The 14,092-nt window shown below is 38.5% G+C and overlaps 1 protein-coding gene across 18 annotated transcripts in view; it reads right to left on the reverse strand.

The window, feature by feature from the left end:
* KDM4C (lysine demethylase 4C) overlaps positions 1 to 14,092 on the reverse strand; it is a 507,226-nt gene that overhangs the window by 65,864 nt on the left and 427,270 nt on the right. For 13 of the 18 annotated variants that reach the window (XR_004277510.1, XR_004277509.1, XM_032308077.1 and 10 more), the window contains 2 exons: positions 10,944 to 10,994; positions 8,411 to 8,581 (listed from right to left, as the gene is read on the reverse strand). Coding sequence is in view for 14 of the 18 variants with exons in the window: in XM_032308077.1 (XP_032163968.1) it covers positions 8,411 to 8,581; positions 10,944 to 10,994 (222 nt within the window). In the remaining 4 variants the exon portion in view is untranslated. Of the gene's footprint in view, positions 1 to 8,410; positions 8,582 to 10,943; positions 10,995 to 14,092 lie in introns of those variants that run through there. The other 5 variants (XM_032308068.1, XM_032308078.1, XM_032308075.1 and 2 more) reach the window with 3 other exon arrangements.

Below are 14,092 nucleotides of genomic sequence, written 5' to 3' on the forward strand. Positions count from 1 at the left end.
ATTATTTCTTCTAAATAAACTCCTGGCCAATATAGTAATATTCCCCCTCAGTTGGGTAGATTCTATTTATTTACCCATCAATTAATGAAGTACAATTTCTCCATTACAAATCATGTTTATAAAGGTGCAGTAGTGTATTTCATAAACATTGAACCTCTTCATGTGTTGTTTCTTGAAGGTGTTTGAAATATTCAGAAGAATATGAAGTACTAAGCTAATACCTGATTAACTAGTTATGAACATTAAATACTTAAAAAAATTACAACTGTAAGAACCATATATATTTTAAAAAAAAAAAGAACCATATATATTGAATCTATAATCATGTTAAGATTTCCAAAGAGATTTGGTTACTTCAATTTAAAAAGCTTAGGATTTGACCTGTCAAATTTATGTAATATATAAACACTACAAGGGAATAATCTTTTGCACTTATTTTTTATGCAAAAATTATTAAATTTATGAATAAATATGTCCGTTGAATTTGAAGACTTTGAAAAGTAAACTTTAAATCGAATAGCCTATGGGGCGCCTGGGTGGCTCAGTGGGTTAAGCCGCTGCCTTCGGCTCAGGTCATGATCTCAGGGTCCTGGGATCGAGTCCTGCATCGGGCTCTCTGCTCGGCAGGGAGCCTGCTTCCCTCTCTCTCTCCCTCTCTCTGGCTGCCTCTCTGTCTACTTGTGATTTCTCTCTGTCAAATTAATAAATAAAAAAAAATCTTTAAAAAAAATAAAATAAAAAAATAAATCGAGTAGCCTAAAATCTGAGAAACAAACTGAGGATTTTAGAGGGGAGGGAGGGCGGGGTTTGGGTTAGTCTGGTGATGGGTATTAAGGAGGGCACATATTGCATGGAGCACTGGGTATTATACACAAAAAATGAATCATGAACCACCACATCAAAAACTAATGATGTACTGTATGGTGACCAACATAACATAATAAAAAATTTTAAAAACATTAAATAAAATTAAAAGTAATAACAGATATTCTTTTACATGATTAAAAGGCTTCCCAAAAGAGTAAAAGTTAATGGGAATTTGGCAAAGCCTACACCTCACAGACTCTCAGCTCCACAGTCCAGAAAGAGAACCAAGGGCACCACTCTTGAGCAGTTAAATGCCATATAGGCCATACCTGCAGCAATCCTAAACCAACCAAAGTTCTCAGAGATATCTCCAGCAAATTTCCATCATTTCTAGAAGAACTAAGACTGTCAAAGGAAGAGGAAGGTAAGGGGCATCAATCTGGAGCAAACATAACCTAGATGGTCTGGGATGGGGTGAGATTTCCACCTTACTTGAAAATCCAGAGAACCTCAAAATCTAGGGGCCAATAAGAATTTTAAAAAGCTTCCCAGGATCTCATGGCATAGAATGTTTCTACATCCCAGAATGTTTCTGGGAACAACTAAGAAGTTTATTCAACTCCCTCAAATATTCTCTTTTGCCTCTGGAACATTCAGAGTCACCCCTACACTTACTTTGCTGAGTGGGGCCTTGTAGAATGCTGACTACTGAGCAGCTCCCACAATATGTCCATTAAAGGAGGTGCAAGGTACTCTACCAGAGCTATGCTAAGTGACAGCGAGCAGAATTCCTAGAAAGCTACCCAAAAGCATGGAGGCAATAAGAATGGAATGCAGAGGGCCAACCTGCATTCTGGACCTAGCTGTGTTACCACATAGCTTGAGAAGCTTGAACAAAGCTTTTTCAAAGCCTTTTTTTTTTTTTTTTTTTGTGACCTGGCAAGTATCATATCTGTGAAATGAGCATGAACTTACTTTGGAACAGGTTTTGTTATAAAAAGCCACTGAAATAGCACTTTAAACACCCAGAAGAATACAAGCATAAATGCAGAGAATCAGGTTCTTTATTATAAAGTCTGAAGATGCTAGGACTGCTTTACAGCAATGGAAATGGTAAGCTGGCTCTGAAATATTACATGTATGTGTGGGAATCCATTTAACTAATAAGTAGGAATAGGATTCTATTCCTACTAACATACTTTCCAACCAAACTTCATCAAGACCAGAGAAGGGCAGCATAAACTAGATGAGGAGTTTAAAGGAAAAAAAAAAGTTCTACAGACTGAAGTTAATATCCTAAAAATTTGATTTTGTACCAACTCTGTGTCAGGTACTTAGCTCATTCAGTCCTTTCAATAATCCTAGCGGTAGAAATTATTATTCCCTTTTTAGTGGGGGAAAAACACTGAGGTTTGAACGCTGAAGCAATTTGCCTATTACCGGGAAAAAAATAACTAGCTCTAAGAACCTCAGTTTATATGGTACCTCCCACAGAAACTAAAGGCCATGACAATTCATCCCGAGAATCCTGAAGAGTACAGTTCCTGTGCTTATTTTACATTTCAACAGAGGCTGAAAGATGTAGCAAGTCTTCATGGAAATTTCAGTGATGGATCCTTGTTGTCAAATATCTAAATGGTCCTGTTTCTCTTCTTACACCCGGTGGTGAATGTTATGTGTTTGTCCTAGAGCTATCCAGATCTCCCACACCATTCTCCTCCCTTGAAATGAGCTCTAAGTTCAGATGAAAGGAAGCAGCCATCATTCTCGTGTCCACATGGGCATGCTAGAAGATTCCAAGTTTTAGCAGCAGCTAAAAGCAGGCCCTGGAAGTGCTCATTGCCTTCCTTCTCTCAGATGGGCAACTTTCATTCCCATCAAAATAGGAGGAGACAAAAAAATTCATCAGGAAGTGTATCGCAATTTCACAGACTGACAGATGGAGGCATGTAGCAATACATCTTTTATTACTTCCCTTGACACCTACAGATTGCATACTGAGTTCAACTGGGCTGATAGACACATTCTGCAGGTGTATTGTTGAGAGAAAAAATTTTGAACATTTTCTAGCTATCAAAGAAATAATGTACCTAGGTATGGGAAGAAATTTCCTGATAGTCCAAAGAATGTTTCTCTCTCCAAATACTCTCTAGTTATGTAACCCTAACACTGGCATTTTAATGCCTGGTAAATTTATTTTCAAACATGGATAGGCGAGCCTGCATTAGAGGTTTCACTTCTGCTGTGTTTATAAAACACAAGAATCTACAACTAAAGGACTGCAACTTTATTCACTAAAGCCCCAGGCTGCATAAGGGACTCTATTTTATGTCACACATAAATATATAGCTTGGGATGATTGAACTTGATTTTTCTCAATTTGATTTTCAAAGTTGAAAAACTGAAATTGTGCTGCATCCTTATAGCTGTTCTAGGTAGCAAATACCCACAGCTCTGAGAAGCTAGCGCTCCACTAGCCAGTAACACTGATGTCATACTGCATTGCTGAAAAAGCCTTCCCAGAAGCATTCATACCTGATAAGCATTTTGTGTGGATTAGAGTTACAGAAAAACAATAGAAAAAATCATTTTCTAGCTCAGTGTCAGATGCCAGAGGTATATTAGTGAATGAAAACAAAACTTCTCTAAGGAGTGTGGAATGTATTTAGTATTTCCACCAAATTATTATTCTGCCATCATCAGCAAGATGTGGAGACAGCAACAAACCTGATGACATTTTTTTTCTCATCTGATGACTAAAGTCCCCATTAGGGTGCTAGGCAGGATCCCCAACTCCCAGAGGACAGTTCTAGTATAGATGGATATCAAAAGTGAAGTGGGGGGTGCCTGGGTGGCTCAGTGGGTTAAGCCTCTGCCTTCCACTCAGGTCATGATCTCAGGGTCCTGGGATCGAGCCCCACAACGGGCTCTCTGCTCAGTAGGGAGCCTGCTTCTCCCTCTCTCTCTCTCTCTCTCTGACTGCCTCTCTGCCTACTTGTGATCTCTCTCTCTGTCAAATAAATAAATAAAATATTTAAAAAAGAAAACTGGAAGTGGGATGATTGCAGCAACTAAGGGCCTGAAAAATGGTGCTATGAGTATATTTACATTCTATTATATACAGGAGTAAGTATAATTTATATGTAAATAGATTTATAATATACTTAATTATACACTACATTATATCTTAAAACACAACATCAAATTCCCCATCTCAAACCAGTCTAGTTGACATACTACACTACAAAGGCATTTAATCATGCAGCTTTCCTCAATTTCAGAAAGAAACACAGAACCCAACCAATCCTTGATGATCTTTTAAATTTTAAAAGTTTGCCTTATAAAATCCAGGGAAAGCTAGATGACGACGAGGACAAAGTATATGGCTAATGGAGTAGATCCATAGTGTGCTACAAGCCAACGATACAATGTGGCTGCTTTATGGAAAAGGAAACTATACTCTGCCATAGAATCAGAGCTTCTCATCATGTGACAAGGTGAAGAAAAGAGTCTTTGGTGAAACATTATTCTGGGTAAGTCTCTAAAGGTGTTTTGGGATCAGTTTAATATTTGAATTGATAGACTGAGTAAAGCAGACTACCCTCCCTGTTTGAGTGGGCCTCATCCAATCAATTAAAGGCTGAACAGAACAAAAGACTGACCCTCCCCCCAAGGAAGGGGAATCCCCCTCTCTGACTGGCTTGGAGTTGGAACTTGGCTCTTCTGGGCTTTACACTTGAGATGAAACATCTGCTCTTCATGGATCTCACGCCTGCAGGCTCCCAGACTAAGACTACACCATCAGCTCTCCTGGGTTTTAGGCCTTTGGACTTGGATTTGAAACTAAACCATTGGCCCTCCTGGGTCTCAAGCTTGCCAATTGCAGGTCTTGGGGTCTCCCAGCCTCCGTAATCACATAATGTCCCGTATCATCAATATGTGCAATTTAAGAAACAGATGAACACAGGGGAAAGGAAGGAAAAATAAAATAATATAAAAAACAGAGAGGGAGGCAAACCATAAGAGGCTCTTAACCATAGGGAACAAACAGGGTTGCAAGAGGGGTTGGGTGGGGGATGGGGTAATTGGGTAATGGGCATTAAGGAGGCCACCTGATGTAATGAGAACTGGGTATTATATATAACTGATGAATCACTAAATTCTACCCCTGAAATTAATAATACACTATATGTTAAATAAATTGAATTTAAATAAAATTTTTTTAAAATTTCATATATATAACATACATACACACACAATCTTTATACATATAGCTTCTTTATATATACATAGTTTTAACACATTTATTATATTAAATACAAACACACAACCCTTATTTGTTCTGTTTCTCTGAAGAACCCTAACACAACGCTGGAAAAAACTCTTCCCTATAGAGTCACCAATGTAGTAAAGCTGGGGATATCTCATTCCTCGCCAAGATAACAAAGATGAATAGGCCACAGCAGCCATCAAATGGTGATACTATTAGAAAGTATGTGATATTTGGGGCGCCTGAGTGGCTCAGTCACTTATGCTTATTGGGTCTGCTTTCAGCTCAGGTCATGATCTCAGGGTCCTGGGATTGAGCCCAGCATCTGGCTCTCTGCTCAGCAGGGAGTCTGCTTCTCCTTCTCCCTCTGCCTGTCTCTCCACCTTCTTGTGATCTCTCTCTCTCTCTGTCAAATAAATAAACAAAATCTTTTAAAAAAACTTTAAAAAATAAAAGTGTATTTGGAAATAAAACATGATTGAAATATTCCTACTTCTATAATGCAAGTGATTGGAAGGGGTATGGCAGGGTATTAAGGGAGACAAAATCAGACGAAAGAGAAGACCTGCTCACAGATTATTACAATTTATTTTCTCCTGCAGAAATGATCATTCACACAAATCCAGGCACATGCATCTGCTGCCCCTCCCTCGAAGGCTCGAGTTGTGACCACACCCACACACATACACAACCTGCTGCTAAACCTCAAATCCTTTAACAAATGTGCCACATAATAGCTAATCAAGCTATAAAGAGTTTTCCTTCTTCATTCTTACTGACTTAAAAGCCAAGGTGCTCCTGAACAATTCTATGAATTTTAGGACCTGTGTTCTTCTTACAACGCCCACACATACTTAAAATCATCTTTGTATGGGGTTCACAGAGAGAGGAAACAGAAGGTGTCAAAGGAGAGATTTTTAGAATTTCAAAAAAACTTCCAGGATCACAGACATTCTTTTCCAATATACAAGCTAAAGACATTTTAGGAAAGCTTAAAACCAGCTGGGTATGGTAGAGACTTGTGAAGTGAAAGGGAATTTGGGATTCATTAAAAGACTACCATGGATAAAGACCTAACTATTTGCTCAGAAGTCTCCCATTCCACCCCACAATGCCCAGGAAAAACTCAACTCTGCCAGCTCAGTGGTCACCTGCACAAAAGAAGGCCAGCTCTTAATTAAGCATGCACCTGGGCAGGGCTGAAAGCCAAGGCCTGGTCTCTTGCATCCTTCTCTGCTTTTCTCGCCCTTGCACATCCCTCCTCCTACTTTCTTCCTGGGGTTAAGAAGAGGCTCCAGAGCCAGACTCTGGGTCTGAATACTCTTCCTGACACTGATTAGCTATGTGTGACCTTGGAGAAGTTATTTACCTCCTAATGCCTCAGTTTCCTCAGCAGCAAAATGTAAAAAATAGTAGTAACTAGCATGTGGGGTTGTGAGGATGAAATCAGTTCAAGCACAACAAACTCTTGATGAAGTACTGGCCCATGGTACATGTCCGTGTCAGCCTAACTAATCTTGTGGAGTCCATTTTTCTGGACCCAGCAGGTGGTAAGTTGATTTTGGTTCATTTATTGCATTTCTCACATGGTATAGAAAGTACCCATTTACCAGCCTGCCTCCCCTGAGACTGAGCAGGAATCACACGAATGTTCTCATTATCTTTCCCAGCACCTAGTGGTGGCGCACAGCAGGCTCTCAGTAACTGTGGATTGAGTACTTCAAGACACTAATTTTAGGGTGCCTAGGTCCTGGGTGGCCCAGTTGGTTAAGCATCTACACCTTCAGCTCAGGTCATGATCCCAGGGTCCTGGGATCAAGTCCCACATTGGGCTCCCCCTCCTCTGTGGGGAGCCTACTTCTGTCTCTTCCTCTGCCTGCCACTTGGCTTGCTTATGCTCTCTCTCTCTCTCCCTCTCCTCCCTCTGTGTCAAATAAATAAATAAAATCTTAAAAAAAAAAAAAAAAAAAGAACTAATTCTAACTAGGAGAGCATGTCACCTCGGCTGCTGATTATGGATGGCAATGGCAATGCAGTAAAGTGAAGCTCCAGGTAGAATTCTGCAATGAAACACAGTTCACCATTTGGCTATATAATCAAATCCTCAAATTTCTTTATTTGTCTAAATTCATTTGCTTTAAAAATCTTTCAAATAAGGTCACTTTGTTTACATACTTGTGCCTCTTAATGGCACTGAAAAGTAAGCATAACAAAGCTGACTGAATCAATGTTACTTTTGCCCCAGGAGAACAAAATTCAAGAAATATTTATGAGCAGTCTGCTACAGTTACATTTAATTATCAATTGCACATAACACATAATTATTAAAGAATCATTAAGAAATGTCCTTCCAAGTATAAACAAGAGCAAAGCATCAACAGACCCAAGATAAAGCAGAGGTTACAACAACATTTTTGAGGCCTGGCTCTCCCCAAATGCCATTTCTCTTAACTACAAAAGAGATAACAAGATGACCACTAGAATAACCCTGGTCTCAGGTAAGTGATTTGACCTTGGTTTCAAAAAACCTTCTGTGGAAAGTATTCTTCTTGTGAAACATCCTATTAAAAAGCAAGCCTGTGAGACACGTTCATTAGTTTCTCTAAGTCCCAAGGTGTTAATGGAGGGGACAGAAGAAGTAGACAGACAGACATGAATATGCACACACCTACTCCTCCTATACAGACCAGACCAGTTAAGATGATCAGTAAAAGTCACCATCTCTTTCCTGTGTGACTTTTGTTATTCCCATATGACACATGCACAGAGGTTTCTGTTGAATCACAGATATCACTGTTGGGTCAGATTAATAAAAGCCATATTTTCCAGTTAAGCATAAGGAAAAGGAGGTAATAAAAGAATTCAAATATGCTCATGCTCTGTAACAGAAAAGAATAGGTGAATTTGCATTTTATGTTTCCTGGACACATACACTTCTCATTTAATTAAAAGAATTTGGGAAGATGAGTCTAAGTTCATAGGACGCCTATGAAGAACACTGAGAACCTCCTAGAAAATAATACTTCTTTGCAGTGCCGAAAAGCACACCTGGATCAAATATTAAGTGAAATGAGTTACTCCAAAAGCCAAAAGCAGGACAGCTGAAAGGTACGGCTAGTTTAGTTATACAAAAATGAACTGGATATGGACATCAGGGAGGGTATGTGTGATGGTGAGTGCTGTGAAATGTGTAAGTCTGATGATTCACAGACCTGTACCCCTGGGGCAAATGTTAGTAAGTTAAACAGTTAATAAGTTAACTTATGTTAATAAGAAAAAAAAGAAAAGAAAAAAAAAATGAACTGGGGAGCAGGGACCCCAGAATTTACTCACCACTATATCCTCAGGGAATGTGTCTCTGCTGAAGGAGCCATCATCAAACACGACCTCATAGAAGGTCTGCGATGTCACAGCAATCACCCTGCAACTATAATAGCGGGTGTTCCGATGCTTTGTGATGACTGTCTGCCCCACAGAGATACCCTTCTCACCAGCCTTGGACTTCTAAAAGAGGTGGCACAGAAAAAAGGAGAGAAAAGAAACAGGAGAAAGATAAAAGGGAGGGACAGAAAATAAAATGTATATTTATTTAGGAAAAAAATTCACATGCTCATGATATATATTTTTAATTTCTGAACTTTTTATTGGGGAATAATTTCAAACTTAAAGGTTACAAGTATATGAGTAGTACACAAAGATACCTACATACTATTGACCCTTTACCCAGATTCATCTGTTATCTATCAATATTTTTAACATTTTGCCATTACTTTTTTGCACATTCTGTCTCTATTTTATATACATGTATATTTATATATTAAAAATTGTGTGTGTGTATATATATATATGTGTGTGTATATATATATATACACACACACACACACACACATATATATATATTCCGCCCAGAACAATTTAAGAATAAGCTACATATATCATGGGCTTTTACTCCTAAATACATCAGTTGTGTATTTTCTAAAAATTAGGATTTCCCTTTACATAACCACAGTATTGTTATAGTTACTAACTTCAGTGAATCTAACATGGATACAATACTTTAATCAACAATGTATGTTCTAATTTATCAACTGAGCCAATAATGATCTTCATGGTTTCTCCAACTCCCCCACCCCACACCTGCTCTCAAGTGCAAGGTCCAATCAAGTCAGGTACTGCACTTAGCTTCTGCTTCTCTTTAGCCCCTTCTAATCTGGAACATTTCCACAGCCATTCTTTGTCTTTGTGATCATGAGTGCTACTTCTGAAGAATACAACACTCCCTCTCCCTCCTTTTTTTAACTGAGCATTTGCCTGATGTTTCCTCATGATTAGATTCAAGTTCTACATTCCTGGTCAGAACACTATAAAGATAATGTCATATTTTTCTTAGGATATCACTTCTGGAGGCACATGTCTGTCTCTCTGCTCTCAACGGTGATCTTAATTTTGATCCTAAACTAACTGTAGTCCAATCTCTCCACATTACAATCACTGTTTTTTCCCTTACAACTAAGAAGCAATATGTGGGAGAAACTTTAATACCATGCAAATATCCTGTTCCTATATACATCTGCTTAGGTTTAGCATCCATTGATGAGCTGTGCCTGATCTCATCTTTACTGTGATGGTGGCGATATGCTGCATTCTGCTGCTCCGGCACTCCCTCCACATATACTAGCTGGCACTTAGTATCTGTTAAGTGGGAGTCTCCTACTCTCCCCACATCCTGCTTTTATGTGGGAGAGGAGAAGACAAGGTAGAAGCCTGTAGAAATGGCCTGGGGTCAGACTATGGGGGTGGGGTGGGGAAGGGAGAAGGGCAGTCCCTTTGCCATCCTAAGGAGTCAGGACATTATCCTATGGACCTAAGGAAGGCATGGAGAAGTTTAAATATAGAAGAAAAGTGATCCAGGTTTATATGGCTATAGGTGAAGAAGGTGAGTGGGGAGCTTATTACACCTGGCCAGGTGGGAGATGAAACCTTGGAGTAAGGAACTAAGGACAAATGCTCATGATTTGGATGGAGGGGCGACGCCCTCCCAACAAGCATGTTCCTACGGTCTCCTAGTTGTAGAGTGAGCTCTGACATCTAGTTTCTCACATGCCTAACAAAACAAAATCATTCCCCAGTGACTGCTGGGTTGTTTGGGGAATAATTAGGTATATAGCATCTAATAGTTATAGTCAGTTAGGTGTATAAACATCTCAATAAAAGACAACAGTAAGTAAGTGCACTATGTTTGAAGTAGAAAACATTTGTTTTGTTTATAAGTTTTCTTTTTAAGTTTTCTGTTTGTTTGTTTTAGTAATTTCTACCCCCAACATGGGGTTTGAAGTCATGACCCCAAGATCAAGAGTGGTATACTCTCCAACTAAGCCATCCAGGTACCCGTGAAGTAGAATTCATTAATAGCTAGGCCACAGTATGTTATATGTGCTGAAATAATTACCTAGTTTCCTATTTCATTTCTTCACCCAACCCCTTCAAATATATCTAACCTTTCAAAGTAAGAAAACAACTCAAATGTGATAATGAAATGTGAATAAAAGCACAGTCTGTAGTGATATAACTCCAAAATTGGGCCCATGACTGTTCTGTAAGACTGTACCATTTACTGCTAACTGTAGGAGGCAAAATTTACAACCTGTGTGACCATACATAGTGGCCCTAAGTGGCAATGGCAGCACTTTCTGCAGATGTTGTCCCTCTCTGTCAAACTGACTTAAAAACACTCATGCTCAGGACTGCAACTACTGGTATTTATTTCATTATGGTATTAGTTTCCTTATGCATATTTTATTAAAATTGGAATTAACCCTGTAAGGAAACAATGGTTTGGATTTGAATTCTAAGCTCTGCTACTTACTAGCTGTGTGATCTTGTGATCTTGAACCTTTATCAGCCTCAGTTTGTTCATCTGTAGAAGGGATAATACTTACATTAAAGTTTTGCTATAAAAACAGGATAAAGTACATCAACTACCTAGACTCATGGGCAACTGTTAACTGGTTTCATTTTTGTAAGTGGAGAACATACCTAGGACGCTAGCCCCTGGTTAATAAGCCACTCTTTTCTGCTGTCCCTCAGTAATTGGCATGTATGACTGCAGCACCCTGATTTCACATAACAAGGCTGAATCCAGCCCCAAACCATCACTGCCTTGCTCTTTACTTCATCTACTTCTGATTCTAAGTCTTGTCAAACATGGCCACAAAGCTATGGTCCTTAGGAAAGAAGGCATATGGAGGCCTCCTCCCCTAACCCCAATGCTCTGAAAGCCTGTGTTTGCAACTCCCTTAAAACCCTGCCCAAATTACAGTTTCATTGACTATTCCTCCTACAGCAGAGTAAAATCCATGCATCAGCACCAGGACTACATGCCTTTTTTTTTTTTTTTTCCTACAGTACCCACCACAGCATGAAAAATACTAATGCTGCTGGATGAACAAAAAATGAATAAATGAAAGAAAGAATAAATAATTTTTAAAAATGAACAAACTGTGAGAGTGGGTACAGATATATTTTCAAAATGGGAGAGGACTGATTCTAATTCATGGCCCAGAAAAGAGGAAAACAATGGGGAGTTATAGGAAGATGTTACTCTTTCTTGGGGTGGATAGGCATGTATGTGGGTTGAGGGGGGGGGAATAAAAAAGGTTTATGGTGAAATTCACAGGGTCTGGAAAGTGGAAGTGGTCAGTCAGGGAAAGAGAAACACAATACAGATTGATAGAGGAAAAGGCTGACTCTAGATTATAATCACCTTTTTCTTACATAGGACCTGAAATTTATGCAAACTAGCTGGCTGGGAAGATGGTCAACACACAAACTAAATGCCTTCATCTAAATAAAAATTTACCTGAGCTTTAGGCATGACATTTCATAGGAGTATTAAGGAAAACAGATTTTCCCCATAATGCTATTTTGATAGGCTTTCTGATTTATTTTTGCAGGGAAAATTTATTGACAAGCATACCCATAACTGATTATACATTCTCAAAAATATTTCCTGTCAGAAAAGTGCAAGAATTTATTGATGTTAACACTGTCATTTCTGATCAAAGAAGACAGACGTTATGCAAGAGGTTCCATCAGATTATAGAAATGGCTATGGTATTTTGAAGATTAGTACACAAGGTAATGCTGTGGAAGTTAAATTTCCTTTAACATGCACTAAGCAGAAATGAAGAGTGGTTTAAGGGAGAAAAAAAGCACAACTTCTTTTAAAGAAAGCTAGAGCCACTTTGAAATGCTGCGGATGGGGAAAAAATGTTAAGTAGGAAATGTTACAGATATTTCACCAAAGCATCAGAGAGTTTTGGGGGCACAATTACATAGGTAGAGTTACCAACACACATGCATATACCTGAGTTAATTAAATTCTCCCAGTAACACTGTGACATAGTTGTTATTTTCATTAAATAGATGAAGAAGCTGAGGTACACGTCAAGGACTTTTCCAACATCTCAGAGATGGTGAGAAGCTAACATGGGGCTCACAGGCAGGCACTCTTCTATCTTGAGTGCCCTGGTATCATCAACCATCAGAATAAACGTTGACAAAAATCAGAGGAGAAATAAAACCTACCAGGAAGTGGACCTAATGGAATTAACACACTTGCCTAAAGAAGTTACATTTTTCTTTTCCTTTCTTTTCTGATTTACTGAGTACTTCCTTTGTTCTACATACACACTGAGAAATTTCTCAGGTAAGAAATAATTTTATCTCCTCGGTATACTCAATTCAACTAGCAACTAGGATTTGGAGTCTATCTGGATATGAAAAATGTAGAATGTACAATTGCACATATAGTCCATTTTTCCATATGTACATGTAACACACATATACACACTGTGGTAAATTGCAAAAATACCAATAATCTTTACTCCTTCTTGTTTTTGCATCTACTGCAATGAAACCTTGAAGCTCCTTCTATCAAGAGCTGGACTCTATTTCCTCATCCCTCAAATCTGGGTTCGTCTTGCAACCTGTCCTACCTAGGCCAAAAGAATACAACAGAAGTATGCCAATACAATGCCTTTGCTCAAGAAGCCTTGCACCCTTCTGCTGTCATCTGAACAAACTCAATTATCCTACTGACAGATGAGAGATCACATGGACCAGAAGTCACATCTGGGGCCCTAGACATGAACCCAGATAGAAAATGGTAAGTAGTTCTACAGCTGACCATAGATGAATGAGGCAATCTGCTTGGAAGGAAAGAACCACCCAGCTGAGCACAGCCTAAATGTATGACCTACAGAATCACCAGCTACAGTATTCTCATTGTTCTAAGCCACTACAGTTTATTTGCTCTTTCTTGTACTTCTCTGTACTTTCTATTATGTGTTTATTTAATTATTATTGAAAACACTAAGTGTAATAAAATACAAGAGTCCTTGCAAGTTTCTAAATTCTTTAAACAACAGTCAGGTCTACTTAACTGATGTGCTCAAAAAAAGCTGATGGCAAATTATTTAATAAGAAAAGACAATGCTCTCATTTATCTTTCACTTAAATAAGATAAAAGAAGGACTTAAAATGTACACTTTGTAACGTGGAAGGACACATAAATTTAGTTAAAAAATTTCATCTGAGTTAACTTCTATTTCTTATATTTAGGCCAAATGTGGTATAAAAAAGGGCATCTTTATTTTGTTCTTAAAAAATCCTTACTGATTCCTAAGACATATTATTTCAGTAAAATGAACACATTTTGTTCTCAGGTTTTCTTAAAAAACCAAGAACAGCAACAAAATAAAAACAAAAACAAAACCCCTCAACAAATCTTTTTGGGACTCACTGCTATACCTATCTTTCCTATCATACTAAGTCACCTATAAGGGGCAGCACAAATAATAGGATCCAATTGTTTACATGTAGAAGAGTTTTCTCTCCACTATGTTGCTTTCAGGTGTGTGCTTAGAAAGGAAAGAGGCCCTTCTTACATAGCTCTCTAACTTTTCCAAGACTCTACTGATGTTGAAATAAATGGCCACACTTGGGGGAAAAAAA

The sequence above is a fragment of the Mustela erminea genome, chromosome 12, assembly GCF_009829155.1.
Source record: "Mustela erminea isolate mMusErm1 chromosome 12, mMusErm1.Pri, whole genome shotgun sequence".
NCBI classification, from domain to species: domain Eukaryota; kingdom Metazoa; phylum Chordata; class Mammalia; order Carnivora; family Mustelidae; genus Mustela; species Mustela erminea.